The sequence below is a fragment of the Pelophylax lessonae genome (genome assembly GCF_965119305.1).
Source record: "Pelophylax lessonae genome assembly, chromosome: 9".
Lineage (NCBI taxonomy): Eukaryota > Metazoa > Chordata > Amphibia > Anura > Ranidae > Pelophylax > Pelophylax lessonae.
In genome coordinates this window covers 164,783,323-164,797,960 of record NC_138776.1, presented here as the reverse complement: position 1 = coordinate 164,797,960, position 14,638 = coordinate 164,783,323, and the positions used below count along the sequence as shown (strand labels likewise).

Here is a 14,638-nt window from a genome sequence, read left to right as displayed (position 1 = left end):
AAAAAGGAATTGTGTTACTGGTATATACTATGTGCAGCTTTCGGCTTTTATCTTCAGTATGAAAACACATGGATGGATGTACAATTGAGGAGCTTTCTTTAACGCACCTTTTGTCATGATTGGAGTACAACTAACCTTCTGATGACTTCATTTGAGTGACTTCAACATCCCATTTTGACCTTTCTGTAATCATGGCTATCTGGTAAGCCTGCATGGTATTACCTGGTGGAGAATTTTTCACCTTTCTTCAGGATACCCTCATTTTAGTTGTTCACGTGGTGGATGGGGCCGCCTTCCTTCACCATTTTTCTGGACATTACTTTTTTAAATTTCACATTTGAACTTTCTACATGTGTTTTTAAGTTTATGTGTTAATACCACATATATTTTTTTGTGGGTTTATTTTAGTTTCAATTGAATCACTTATTTTATTATTAGCATTGGAATTCAGGCAGCATGTTATTTTTGTAACATACTTATACAGCGTTTTTGAGCTATGGCATTTTTTCAAATAGCTTATAGAGAGAAACTATTATCTGTTGCATCATTTGTTGCTAAGTTTTTACGTTTTTTTTTTTTAGCTTTTTAAACTTGTATTTCTTTTTTTACTATTATTCTTTTATTTATTTATTTATTTATAATTGATAGGGTAAGGAGTTAGATTTAAAAGAGAAGTATGGGATTTATGTGTTTTTCCCCAGTTATACTTACCTAGGTAGTGCCGAACAAACTGCTCTTTTATGATCCATAGGAGATGTACAGGCAAAAGAGCTTTGGCTGAACATCTCCTTTAAGGTTAGATTAGGTTTAGGATAAGGGGTTAGGGTTATTTATTATTATTTTTTTTGTTAGGGTGCTAAAAATACTACTACTACCACTAATAATAATAATAATAATAAAAAATGTAAAAATAAACAAATAAATAAAAAGAGTCATAAATAAATAAATTAATGCTATGTTTTAATAAATAAATAATCCCTGACCTTAACCCCTAACCCTTAAAAAAAAAATAATAATAATAACTAAACACCCTAACCCTAACACAAATACATTATTAATAATACTAAAAAATTATTTAATCATATATTACTATTTTTTTTTGAACATTTTTTAATTTGCACAAAAAAAAATGTGCAAAAACGCATCCATATAAAACCTGCTAGCTTGGGGATGGAACTGGGTAGCTTCAGAATTCAATACTAATGGAGCTCTCTCTATACAAATGCCTGCTTGCATAAGCCATACATTAACCTCTTTAAGACCGGAAGGATTTGCCCCCTTAATTACCAGGCCCTATTTTGCGATTCGGCACTGTGTTACTTTAACTGACAATTGCGCGGACGTAAGATGCTGTACCAAAATGAAATATATGTCCTTTTTTTCACACAAATAGAGCTTTCTTTTGGTGGTATTTGATCACCTGTGCGATTTTTATTTTTTTGCGCTATAAACAAATGAAGAGCGACAATTTTGAAAAAAAAAAAATATATATTTTTCACATTCTGCTATATGACATTCTCAAAAAAATAAAAATATAAATTTTTTAACATTTTAGGCCAATTTGTTTTCTGCTACATATTTTTGGTAAAAAAAAAATCGAAATAAGCGTATTTTGATTGATTTGCGCAAAAGTTATCGCGTCTACTAACTACGGGAAAGATTTATGTAATTTTTATTATTTTTTTTTTTTACTAGTAATGGTGGCAATCTGCGATTTTTAGCGGGACTGCAACTTTGCGGCCGACAGATTGAACCCCTGACTGACATTTTTGACACTATTGGGGGGACCAGTGACATTACTAAAGTAATCAGTGCTGAAAATATGCACTGTTACTGTAATAATGATACTGCCAGGGAAGGGGTTAATACTGTGGGTGATCAAGGGGTTAAATGTGAGCCTAGGGGAGTGATTCTAACTGTGCGGGGGCGTGGCTTCAGGAATGACCATAGAATCATGTGATCCTATATAGAAGGATCACATGATCTCTATGATCATTTCAGGGAGAAGGACGATCGGCTGTGTTTACAACAGCCGACTGTCGTCCTCTCTCAGCGAGGAACGATCGCAGTTGGACCCACCTGACACACACTTCGGCTTCCTCGCTGACGAGTAGGGGTGGCAGCGCGCCGCTGGTGGCGCACACTCGCCTCCTGAGAGAGAGCGACGTAGACCTAGGTCGCTTTGCCCAGGAGCGGCTGCCTGCCGCAGTAAATCTGCGGTAGTCGGTTGTTAAGTGGTTAACTAACACGCCTTTTATTATTAAACTGAATCGCAAGTGTTAAATCTTTTGTTGCGATGATCTGGCTATCTAAAGCCCTGACAAAGATGATGAATAAAAGAATGCTGCATAGTATATTGGGGTTGAATTTCAAACCATAGCCTTGGTTCTGCAACATTAAATTGTAAGGCTGGTTTCAATATCGCTGGCTGTCTCATCTGAACATTTATCACAGTTCTGACAAACCTGAGCTAGCTTCATTGTATAGAATGACACATTACTTGTGTAATGATTTACAGCGTCCCACAAGCAAAGCAAGCACATGATGGTCTAAGCTGTTCTATTCCAATTGGCGTTCTCAATTCAGTTACTTTCCTAATGGAGCCAGAACATTGTTCACATTTCAGAAATGACATAATAAGGACATGATTGTTGGAAACTAGAGGGGAGGGATTTTTTTTTTTTTCTTGCGATGTCTTTCTTTCTAAAATATACATTGCCTGGCCAAAAAAAAAGTCGCCACCTGGAATTAACTAAGCAACTAACTAAGCTAAGCATGCAGTAAGTATCCTAGTGGACAGTTACTGCATGTGCCCAAAGAATTAGGTCATCGGACTACCTGAATATACTCAATGACCAGGGTATTCCATCAATGGATTTTTTCTTCCCTGATGGCACGGGCATATTCCAAGATGACAAGGCCAGAATTCATTGGGCTCAAATTGTGAAAGAGTGGTTCAGAGAGCATGAAACATCATTTCCACACATGGATTGGCCACCATAGAGTCCAGAACTTAACCCCATTGAGAATCTTTGGGATGTGCTGGAGAAGGCTTTGCGAAGCGGTCCGACTCTCCCATCATCCCATCGGGATTTGAATTCAAAATACAAACAATTATGCCTGCTCATAAACTTTTACCAAAAGGAAGTAGGCATGCAGTAAAAAATTAAAACTAACAAACCATAAAAGATAAAAACGTTTCTGCGTTGGCTTAGTGTTCTCCCTCATAAATACATTGACAAACATATTAGGAACAATAAAAACTTCAAGATTAGGCAAAGACTTATGATCCCTTGCTGAACTTTGTGTACATCTACATATAAGGCACTTTGGGTGTGAAAGAATGTCAAGGACTAGAAGTTAGACATTAGTTTTATCAACCAACCTTCTCCAAGAATCCTAAAGCAGAACTAAAGTAAAGTCTCTTTACAACATTCAAAGTATTTGTAACCCCCCCCCCCCCCAAAAAAAAAAAAAAAAATAAATAAATATGGATCCTGTTCCCTTAATTGCTTCCGGGCCGCCCGCCGCAGTTATACTGCGGCAGGGCAGCCCTCCTGCGCGAACCGACGTAGGTATGACTTCCGCGATCGCTCCGCGCAATTGTCCGTTAAAGTAGCACAGTGCCGAATCGCAAAATATGGTCTGGTCATTAAGGGGGAGAGGTGGTTAAAGCATGTTATACGGCACACTGCTTGTGCTATGTAATTTTGCCCCCTGTATCACCTGAAATACCTGGCTGATCATGCCTGGCTATACACTCCCCCCTGTAAACTGACCACGGTTTATCATGGCTGCTGGGCACTGACACTGTGGTCAGTTTATGTGCTTCTGTAGCTCTCCTCTGTCCCCTCCTGCTGCTCTCATCTATAGTATAAGCATTTCTTCACCTCTGTTATAGAACGCTTTGTGTCCCTGTGCTCTCTCTCGCTCTATATATATATATAAAAATACTGATTATGCCTCATCTCAGAGCATCTCCCTGCACGCACGCGACTCCTCAGCTCGCTCTTCTCTCTCCTACCCGGCTGAAGCCACCAGGAGTGCTTGGCCCCGCCAGATATAGCTGTCAGCGGGGCAGAGGAGAGAGCCGAGGAATCACGTGAGCTCTGAGATGAGGTACATTCTGCATTTTATATATATATAGCACAGGGACACATAGCGTTAGAGGGGATGGCATGATCATAGTATAGTGGGTTAACAACCACTTTAACTATTTTTTTTTTTTTGTAGCCCTAATGCTGCTAGCATGAGTAAATAGATAGGAAGGTATATTATGTTTACTTGTTTTTTTACATTACTTTAAAAGCTTTCTGGTTTCTGGCCTAGGCCAAAATGTCATATGTCCCAGAAGTATTCATGCACATTTTTTTCTTCTGGAGGATGGAAGGAGAGCCTTTCTCAGCTAAGCAAACCCTTCTACCTGCATATCTGAGCTAAGGGAAGATGGAGTCCAGTAAGTAAATACTACATCAATCTGCCCTTACTTAAGATGGCTGTGGCTAGAAATGTGTTTTTCAAAGTGATTTCTCAACACCAAGAGTGAAGGATGGGTTAGTATGCTGTTAATATTAAAATAGAATTTAATCATTTTAGGTTCCATTATTGCTGGTCTAATCTTTTCTTGACCTTGGTGGGCAGTCTCTAGGGTGTTCTCCCTCCATTCCTAGATAATACACAGCATACTGTTATACACTTACCTTATTTGTTGCTGTAAGGATTGGATGTGTATTTATAGGAACCATTGGTTTGAAACATATGATATGTCTATACAGTAATATGCATGCGTCTCTTAGCACCCTGAGGGCTCCTGAAGAAGCGCTATACTGCGAAACATGTTGCAACCATTCTCTGCATTCTACAGCCACAGAGATTCCATGTTTTAAAGTCTGTTATAGCTTCATATATTTTTTGTAAAGTGTATGATTTTTTTTTCTTAGACATTGGGTATTGGTCTGTTATTGATGGAATATACAGGGTGATTCATGCTCTATCCAGGGTACCATCGGGTATACCTTTGTCTGACAGTTTTTAAGTTGATCTTAAAGTGGTTCTAAAAGCATAAGGCTTTTTTTTAATCTTAAAGTGATTGTAAAGACTTTTTCTTACCTGCTCTGAAAGTGCTTTTGTACAGAGAAGCCCAGATCCTCCTCTTCGCTGGCCCCTCCCTCCTAACGAGTGCCCCCACAGCAAGCAGCTTACTATGCAGGCACCCAAGCCGAGCTGCAGCTCAGTGGATGCATTCAAATATGGAGCTATGGTCTGGCCCTACCCCACTATCCTGATAGGTAAACTGAATTTTATTGACAGCAGTGGGAGCCAATGGTGCCGCTGCTGTGTCTCAGCCAATCAGAAAGGGAGTCCTGGACAGCCATGCACATTGTTGGATAGAGATTGGGCTCAGGTAAGTATTTGGGGGGGCTGCTGCACACAGGATTTTTTTTATCTGAATACAATAAGAAAAAAGCCTTCTGACTTCACAACTATTTAAAAAAAAAAAATCTGTGTGCAGCAGCTCCTGTCAGCCCCCCTAATACTTACCTGAACCCTATTTCGATTCAGCAATGTTGCACTAGACACTCGGCTATCAGCGAGTCTCCCTCCTGATTGGCTGAGCCCCAGAGCAGGCGCCATTAGATTCCACTGCTGTCAAAGTCAGTGAGCCAATGCCTGGCTTGGGTCATACCAGCGGCAGGAATCTATTGATCATTGTATCTGGAACTCAGTGTATGCACGCAACCGTCACTGTTAAGAATGCCTCATATTGACGGGGGCACCATGACTGCAAAGGCAATTTTCTGGTAAAAGTGAACTTTGCCTTTAGCAGGATACTAAAGGAAGCATTTTTCAAAAAAGGTTTCCCCTGCTAAACTGAAGACTTAGGCTGGCCATACACTGTTCCAATCTCAGCTGGTTCAACATGAACCAGCTGAATTTCTAACCGTTAATGGGCAGGCTGAATGTACCAAGTTGATCAATCAACTTGGGTACAACCCGCCTGCTGCCTTGGTCAGTACATGTTTTCACCTAGAAGAAAGCTGGACTGAAGTGGGAGTAAACTTACATCTGCTATTCTTACCTGTAGGTAAAATTAATCTCTTAAACATGCACCATTTAGGACATTTTCCACTGAGCAGCAGCCAGGGCTTTAAAGCGGTAGTATCCCGCTTTTTGACACTTTTACCTACAGGTAAGCCTATAATACGGCTTACCTGTAGGTACAAATAATATCTCCTAAACCGGCATGGTTTAGGAGATATTTACAGTGCGAGCGGCGCATGCGCTCTGAAGGTCTGGAGGGACCTTCAATTAATTTGCCGGGAGCTTGCCGGAAAAATCACTCCCGCGCGCGGGAGTGACGTCATCGCCGCCGAACCCGGAAGAGACGGCGAGGGATCATGGCAGCGCCCGCAGCGATGTCCAGGGGTCCGTGTCGGGGCTTCGTTCTAAGGTAAGTTACACATAATGGGCTAGTATGCGATGCATACTAGCCCATTATGCCTTTGTCTTGCAGTTTTTTTTTTTTTTTTACCAAGGCTTTAACTGGCGCATGCGCTCAGAAGCCACAACATACAGTGGTGTTCTTTTGTGCCGTAAATAGTTCCTTTTCCTGTGCAGGAATGACGTAAATTCAGCTTGGCCAGTCAGACTGCTGGAGTCCGCAAACCCGGAAGACTGGGTGAAGATAGAAGCCCCGTCAGCGGTGACAGCTCGACGTTGGAGGGCTTTTTTTAACCAATTAAGCCCCGGAGGATTTGGCTGCTAAACGACCAGGGGGTATTTTGCGATTCGGCACTGCGTGACTTTAACGGACAATTGCGCGGTCGTGCGACGCTGTACCTAAACGAATTTGGCGTCCTTTTTTTCCCACAAACAGCTTTCTTTTGGTGGTATTTGATCACCTGTGCGATTTTTTGATAACGCGCTATAAACAAAAAAAAGAGCGTCAATTTTGCAAAAATAACAATATTTTTCACATTTTTTTTTTATATGAAATTCCCCCAAAAAAAAATGTAAAAATCGAAATTTAACATTTTCGGCCAATTTGTTTTATGCTACCTACGTTTGGTGTAAATCGCAAAAAGAGTATTTTTATTGATTTGCGCAAAAGTTATCGCGTTTACTAACAAAGGGAAAGATTTCTGTCATTTTTGTTGTTTTTTTTTAACGCGTAATGGCGGCGATCTGCAAATTTTTTTGCGGTACTGCGACATTGGGGCGGACAGATCGGACCCTTGACTGACATTTTTGACACTTTTGGGGTTACCAGTGACATTTCTACAGTAATCAGTGCTATACATATGCACTGTTACTGTAAAAATACACTGGTAGTGAAGGGGTTAACTTTATTTGGGAGGGAGGGGCTGTGTGTGTCCCTAGGGGCGTGCTTTCTACTGTGATTGGCTGTGGCTTGAGCTGTAAGGACACTGATCAACGGATCTACATACTAGATCCGTGTGATCAGTGTCTTTACACCGAGGAGAATGACAGGCAGCTTGTTTACACAAGCTGCCTGACTTTCTCCCTCTCCCCCGCCGATCGCAGAGTGGCCGGCGGACATCGGGTCCGCCGGTCACACGCGCGGGGGGGGGGTCCGTGACCGCGCGGGAGCGCGCCGCCGGCGGCGCGCACTCGCTCCCCAGACCCTCCCAGGCTAGTGACGTACCGCTACGACACTCTGCCTGTGAGGGGCTGACCGCTGCAGTATATAGTCGTGCGGCGGTCAGCAAGCGGTTAAGCCAAGTCTCTCATATATGCTAGTGTGTCATGCATACTAGCACATTATATAGTTAGTGAGGTTGAAAAAAAAAAAAAGACATCAGTCCATCCAGTTCAACCTACGATGTGTGTGTGTGTTTACTGTTAACCGCACATTGTATACCCCTGTATGTTGTGGTCTTTAAGGTGCCCATCTAATAATTTTTTGAAACTATCAATGCTCCCTGCTGATACGACTGTTTGCTGAATAGAATTCCATATCCTTACCGCTCTTACAGTGAAGAACCCCCTGCGTATTTTAAGGTTAAACCGCCTTTCCTCAAGTTTTAGGGAGTGGCCACGTGTCTTATTGTATCTCCTCTCTCTGAATAGTTTGTTCCTTATGCTCGGGTCGCCAGTACAGTATTTGTACATTGATATCATATCCCCCCTCAATCGTCTCTTCTCCAGAGAGAATACGTTCAGTGCTTGTAGTCTTTCCTCATAGCTGATGTCCTCCATTCCCCTAATTATTTTTGTTGCCCTTCTCTGGACTTTCTCCAGTTCCAGCACAACCTTCCTGAGGACCGGTGCCCAGAACTGGACAGCATACTCCAGATGTGGCCGGACCAGAGTCTTGTAGAGTGGACTAATCTCTTTATTTCTGGAGTGAATCCCTTTTTTATACATCCCAGTATTCTGTTGGCTTTGCTTGCAGCGGCTTGACATTGCATGCCACTGCCATGCCTGTTGTCTACCAGTACCCCCAGGTCCTTTTCCATCCTAGACTCACCCAGAGGTTCCCCCCCTAGTGAGTAGCTTGCTTTCTGGTTTCTGGCACCCAGGTGCATTACTTTACATTTTTCAACATTAAACCTCATCTGCCATGTAGTTTCCCACCCCATAATTTTGTTTAGGTCCGCTTGTAAGGTTTCCACATCCTGCCCAGAATTGGCATGCTTAGTTTAATATCATCCGCAAATACTGAGATTGTACTAGATATCCCCTCCTCTAGATAATTTATGAATAAATTAAACAGGATTGGCCCCAGGACAGAACCCTGGGGGACCCCGCTTTCCACACCGCCCAATCTGAGTACTCCCCATTAATCACCACCCTTTGCAACCTCCCCTGGAGCCAGTTCCCTATCCAGGTACTCACCTTATGGTCCATACCTACCTTCCTTAGTTTGTACAGTAAGCGTTTGTGGGGGAACGGTGTCAATTATGACATTGTCATGCATGGGGGAATATTTTTTGTTACTACTGCTTTAAGGACCCATGGGTGGTGGTGCATAGGGTCTAGGTAAGGGTTTTTACACATGCCATACATGTTAGGTAGTAGATGTTTACTGCACTGTAGCATGCATTGTTGAAACAAACCAAAAATGAAAAGTTTAATGCCACTTTTTTTTTTTTACAATCATGGTGCTAGTTCACGTGAGCATTTGTATTATTCATGTTATCAGCTCATTTATTGTAAGGCCAAAACTGGCAGCTAGCATTGTTGATTCAAAATTATGTTAGTGGTGGGAAGCATTCCAGTTGGTGTCTAACAGAAGTCTACAAGTAAGAACACTTGCAGAACATGGTTTGCAGCATGCAAACAGAAGCAACACAAACCTTTGCAATTAACATGTTTCAATGCACATTTCACTTGCACGTAAAAAATTTAAGTCTATGTAAGGGCAAAATAAGCATATGCAGTTATTTTTAGGAATATGCATATTTTTGCGCATGTTTTTTTATTTTAGCCACTTTAGCTCCAGAAGACTCACCCCCAATTGCCCCCACCAACCCTTCATGACCAGTTCATTTTTGAGATAGAGCACTGCGTTACATTAACTGGCAATTGCATGGTTTTGCGACATTGTACCCAAACAAAACTGATGTCCTTTTTTCCCCCCCAAAAATCGAGCTGTCTTTTGGTGGTATTTGATCACCTCCTTGGTTTTTATTGGCATGGGCTATAGAAGGTTCTGCTATAGCTTACAGTACACCATAGCTCCCAATCCCCAAAAGGAAAATAAATTGTGAAGTACTTTTGAACATTCACCCAGTCCTCAAATTTACAAAGAATTTCCATCCAAAAGGTTTGTCCACAAAAATCCACTAGTGTATAGCCAGCTTTAGACCTAGCCTAGATCTGAACCCGTGTTATGCTGGGCTGGCCAGTGGCTATGTACGGACCAGCCTGGAGAAGGTGTGCTATCATTTTTTCTTTTACCTATAATAGATTGTCAGTATACTCTGGCATATAGGAAATAAAATTTGCCCCTTTGTATCCCATGTTCTGTTTCTCCTTTCTCATTCCAGTAGACAATGTAAACTGTGTCAGACTGACTTGAAGTTTCAACTGTGTAGAAGATGGACATATAAATATAAAGCATAGTTACAAGTAGTTATGCAGTGTGTAATTTAAAAAGGACTTTCCTAATAAAAAGTTTACATATAACTGAAGGTACACAAGTTTACGGTTCCTCTTAAAACAAGGCTTTGTCGTCAGGTGTTGACAGCACAAACTGGATCGATACCATGTAGAGGATGCATTGGATAAAACTTTATTAATATATTAAAATAATTTAAATAAATAGTCGCAATCCCATTGGCAAGTATCTTTTTTCCAGTCAGATGGCATTTAACAGTAAAGGTTAGTTTTTAGTGTACAACATATTTTTCATACATACTTCACAACCATGTTTGCTGTTCTACACATTGAAATTTTAATCTCCAACCAGCTTTTGATCACAAAAAACAATGGAATTACTACAAACACTTTAAACTATCAGTGATGACTGGCTGCTTTAAATCAGCTTGGCCGTCTGTAGTGGAAAGCCAATCTAAAGTGATTTAAAGTTTCGTGAAACTGCTGTGGTTTATGGGCAGCAACTCTTAATTGGGACTGCCAATTTATTTTCTGCTCTCCCAGCGGAAGAAGATCAAAATGAAATGCCATATTAAGGCACTATGCAAATTAACTAGAGTGCAATGTTGGGGCACTATCCAACTGTGCTTTGAAATAAGTCATTTACATTTTTAAAAAAAATACATAAAATGTTTTACACAAGGATAAAATACACATTTTTGCTCAAGTTTCTCGTTTTGGTGTATGAAAATATCTTCAGACGTCTAGAAGGAGAATTAAAGAAAAAAAAAGTTAGAATAGAACCACAGCAAAGGTTCGGAGAGTATGAATTTTAGGTTACGTTTGACAGTAACCTAAAAGTGATTTTAATACAACCTGTGCATTTTGAGGATTTTACTTACATTTTGTAAAAGCTTCACTTTTCTGTCCATCATGCATTAGGGAATACAAGAGCACGATGATTAAAGCCAAACTCTGGTGTCTGTATGCCTACTTGGAAGAGGTGATGGGAAATCTCTCTAATGGAAACTGCCACAAAACCCTTTTTAGATTGGCTGTCACTGGGACAAGATGGGACTGTAATCTCATTTCTGGTCTTGCCACCACAGACAGAAGTCAAGTGAATCTCCCCAACATGGTCAAAAGTACAACAAAAGGGATGGAAAAAAAAAAAAAAAAAAAAATCCTGGGAGTTGGGCTTTAATCTTCGCTCAACAGAAAAAGGAATTTGTGCATACGTTCTATATTTAGGGTAAAAAAAAAAAAAAAAAAAAAAAAAAAACCTATGCAAATTTACATATGTACAGTCTTTTCTGTATTTTTTTGCAGCTGGGAGAGTTTTTATCCCAGGCATCTTATACTAGTTTTGCCCATTTTGCAAAAAAAAAAAAAAAAATGCCCCTTTACAGAGCTCAAAAGCCCATGCGCCAAGTTATACCAAGATGAACAAGGCACAATGCTGCTCTGAATTTACTTCCTGATAGCAAAATTGGCAGATTGTGCCTGCACTGTGTCAGAACTGCTTCTTGTAGCTTCGAGGGGTGTATGTTACAGGGTGACAAAGCAGGATTACAGCTGCCACCCTATAATAGAAATGGTCTAATCATGGACCTTTGCGGCAGGATCACCAGGTAAATGTAAATGAAAAGGAGCTACTTTAATGACTACTATTTGAAGCTCAATTAGCTTATCCCTAAGAATAAAATTGTTATATTTTTAGTTAGTCATTCTAAATGCTTACCTTAAAATCACTTCTTATGGGACTCATTTTTACAGACTTGTTTTATATTGGAACAACTGTAGAGATTTGCAAGTCAACCATGACAGATCTAGCTTGAGGTAGATCTAAAGTTAACAAAAAGGGAATGTATAGTTGTTGCAAGTTTAATTTTATTATGGTCAGGCCAAATTTTGTTATGTGTGTCAATTCAAAATATTGCATCCAAAAATGTTGCATCCAAAAGTGTTGCATCCTCTGTTTCAGCCAATGGGAAGAAAAGGGGTCTCCAAACATTCTAAGCAAAGGGTCGTTTTATTATCCTTCAGTCCCGGTTCACACTTGTGCGATGCGGGAAGGCTGTGAATGCGGAAAGGCTGCATCGCAAACGCACATCTGGCAGTTCACACTGCCATATGCGATACGCAGGGGGTGTCAATTAAATGTTAACGACACCCCCAGTTTATCGCATATCGCAGTGCGATCTGACAGTTCGCACAGGATCGGATCGCACAAGTGTGAACCACTGTGCGATCAGATCCTGATGCGGCTGAAAAAAAGGGTCCTGTGCGTCTTGTGTGGGTGCAGTGCGAATTTCAGCCATACAAAGTGTATGGCTGAATTCGCACCGCACATGGGATCGCATGTAATGAAGGAGCAGTACACTCCGATATTACATGCGATCGCCGCACTCGCCAAGAGTGTGAACCGGCCCTCAGACTCTAGGAGAGCCGAATTTTGGCCAGTGGTAGTTGACATTTTAAGTGCAAATGTAAGCCTCTGGTTTTGGGGGGGGGGGGGAGGAATAGTGCCCCATTGTTGGCATCATATGGAAGAAAAGTGCCCCATTAGTGGTGTCAGTGGGAGAAATGGTGCTCAATTGTGAGTGTCAGATGGCAAAATAGTGTCTCGTATCAGTAGGAGGGATAGTGCCCCAAGAGCAGAGATAGTGCCCCAGGGGCAAGATAAAGGCAAGCAAAGGGCTGCATCTGGCCCTCGGGCCGCAGTTTGGAGACCACTGATCTATTACAAGCCGGAATGCAAATCTAAGTAGCTTAGGCTGAAACACAGGCACCTTATTCTGCCTCTGCACACTATTCAGACAGTACCACAGCAAGTGTCAATAAATATGAGCTCCTTTTGTGTATACATATAAAAACATACACCCCCCCCCCCAATATTTTTAGAAGTGATCACATACCCTCTGTTCTCAGCAACATAAGGAGCTGAAAGTTATGGGAGGAGAAACCGCAACACACTTGTCTTCCTAGTAAATGGCTGTGCGGGGGGGGGGGGCATATTAGCACAAGTCTGATCATTGGAGGAGAGCAGGCCAAGTTAATAAGCGGAGCCAGAAAACTGAGCACAACCACACTGCTTTTATACCTAGTATGGTCAGTTTTAAAGGGAAAGCAGAAGGAGTGGCAGGAACACCAGGGCTTTCACACAAAGGAAGCAATACAATGAACAGGATACTTTTTCATACAAGTACAATATACAGCAGGCAAATATCTGGAATATGAAGTGTTGGGTAACATTCTTTAATTTCATTAACCCCAGTTGAAGAGGATCTTTACCCAGTTTGAAAAAAAATAAAATAAAAAGGTCAGCAGCTACAAATACTGTAGCTGCTGACTTTTAACGATGGGACACTTACGCGTCCAAGAATCCAGCACCATTCTTACCCAGGCCAGTTCACTGCATCGGTCTTCGGGTTCCGACGCTAGCATGTTTACTGTGGAAAGTCGGCTAGGACTCCTTGCAGCTTTACAGCTGGATTCCCACTATATGCATGCACGAGGGGTGTAGGCAGAAAAGCGGAACCTCCCTCTTTGCGTGAAACTTTAAATCCTATCAAAGCCATACCACCTGGTTAAGTAAGTTTTTGCTTCCTCTTCCCACCCCCCTCCCTTAAACATGCTTAAACCAATAGTTGTCAGAAGCTGTACACATTTTGGTCTGCATTACCAAAATATCGCAACCTGGAGCATTGAAGGCCTGGATGGGGGCTGGTTCAGTCTAGACCTCTTTATGGCTTTAATTTACTATGTGCACAATATTGCAAGTAGTGATTCAACCCGTGACACCCAGGGTATGTGAAGGGAGGGAACACCTCGGTGATGGGGTATATTAAGCAGCTTAGCAAGATTTACTTGGCTGCTCAACTTAATGAGTCAGCCTCTCCCAGCTATTAATCAAGACCACTGAAGATCCGGTGTTAGAGGAATGCTTAGTCGATGCAAGTAGACCACTTCTCAAAAAGCATGCAACAGATCAGTGTAGGGTTCGTGCTCCTCAATATTTTTCATCAAACTTGCCAAACAGATCACAAAGTAGTCAGGGTCTCCACAAGGCAAAAGGATCATCCAAGGGGGAAAGAGTACAGTGATGGTGGGACAGTCCACAGGGCAGTGAAAAGACACTGAGATGCAGGGGATCCTCTAGACATTAGAACACCACAGCAGGGGTTAATCCTCCATGAAATAGAGGTATGGCACAACAAAGATACCAGTCGGTTTGGAGTAGGTCAGAAGCCAGACCCCAAGGGAGCAAAGTCCAGAAGAGTAGTCAGGAACAAGCCAAGTTTGTTAGCCAGAGCTGGTACAGTCCAAAAGGGGTAATCCAAAGAGAGGTCCAGGTAAGCCAAGGCCAGCAATGCGCACACAACAGGAAGCAAAACCTATACCTCAGGACCTGAGGTATAGGTTTTGCTTCCTGTTGTGTGCGCATTGCTGGCCTTGGCTTACCTGGACCTCTCTTTGGATTACCCCTTTTGGACTGTACCAGCTCTGGCTAACAAACTTGGCTTGTTCCCGACTACTCTTCTGGACTTTGCTCCCTTGGGGTCTGGCTTCTGAC

The 14,638-nt window shown here is 41.7% G+C and overlaps 1 protein-coding gene across 1 annotated transcript in view; it reads right to left on the bottom strand.

The window, feature by feature from the left end:
* Window positions 1–10,736: 10,736 nt before the first annotated feature.
* LOC309563324 (protransforming growth factor alpha-like) overlaps window positions 10,737–14,638 on the bottom strand; it is a gene marked incomplete at its 5' end in the record, with an annotated part of 43,191 nt that continues 39,289 nt past the window's right edge. The window contains 2 exons of the mRNA XM_082267722.1: window positions 10,737–10,826; window positions 11,804–11,907. Coding sequence (XP_082123848.1) covers window positions 11,846–11,907 — 62 coding nt within the window. The 3' untranslated portion in view covers window positions 10,737–10,826; window positions 11,804–11,845. The remainder of the gene's footprint in view (window positions 10,827–11,803; window positions 11,908–14,638) is intronic.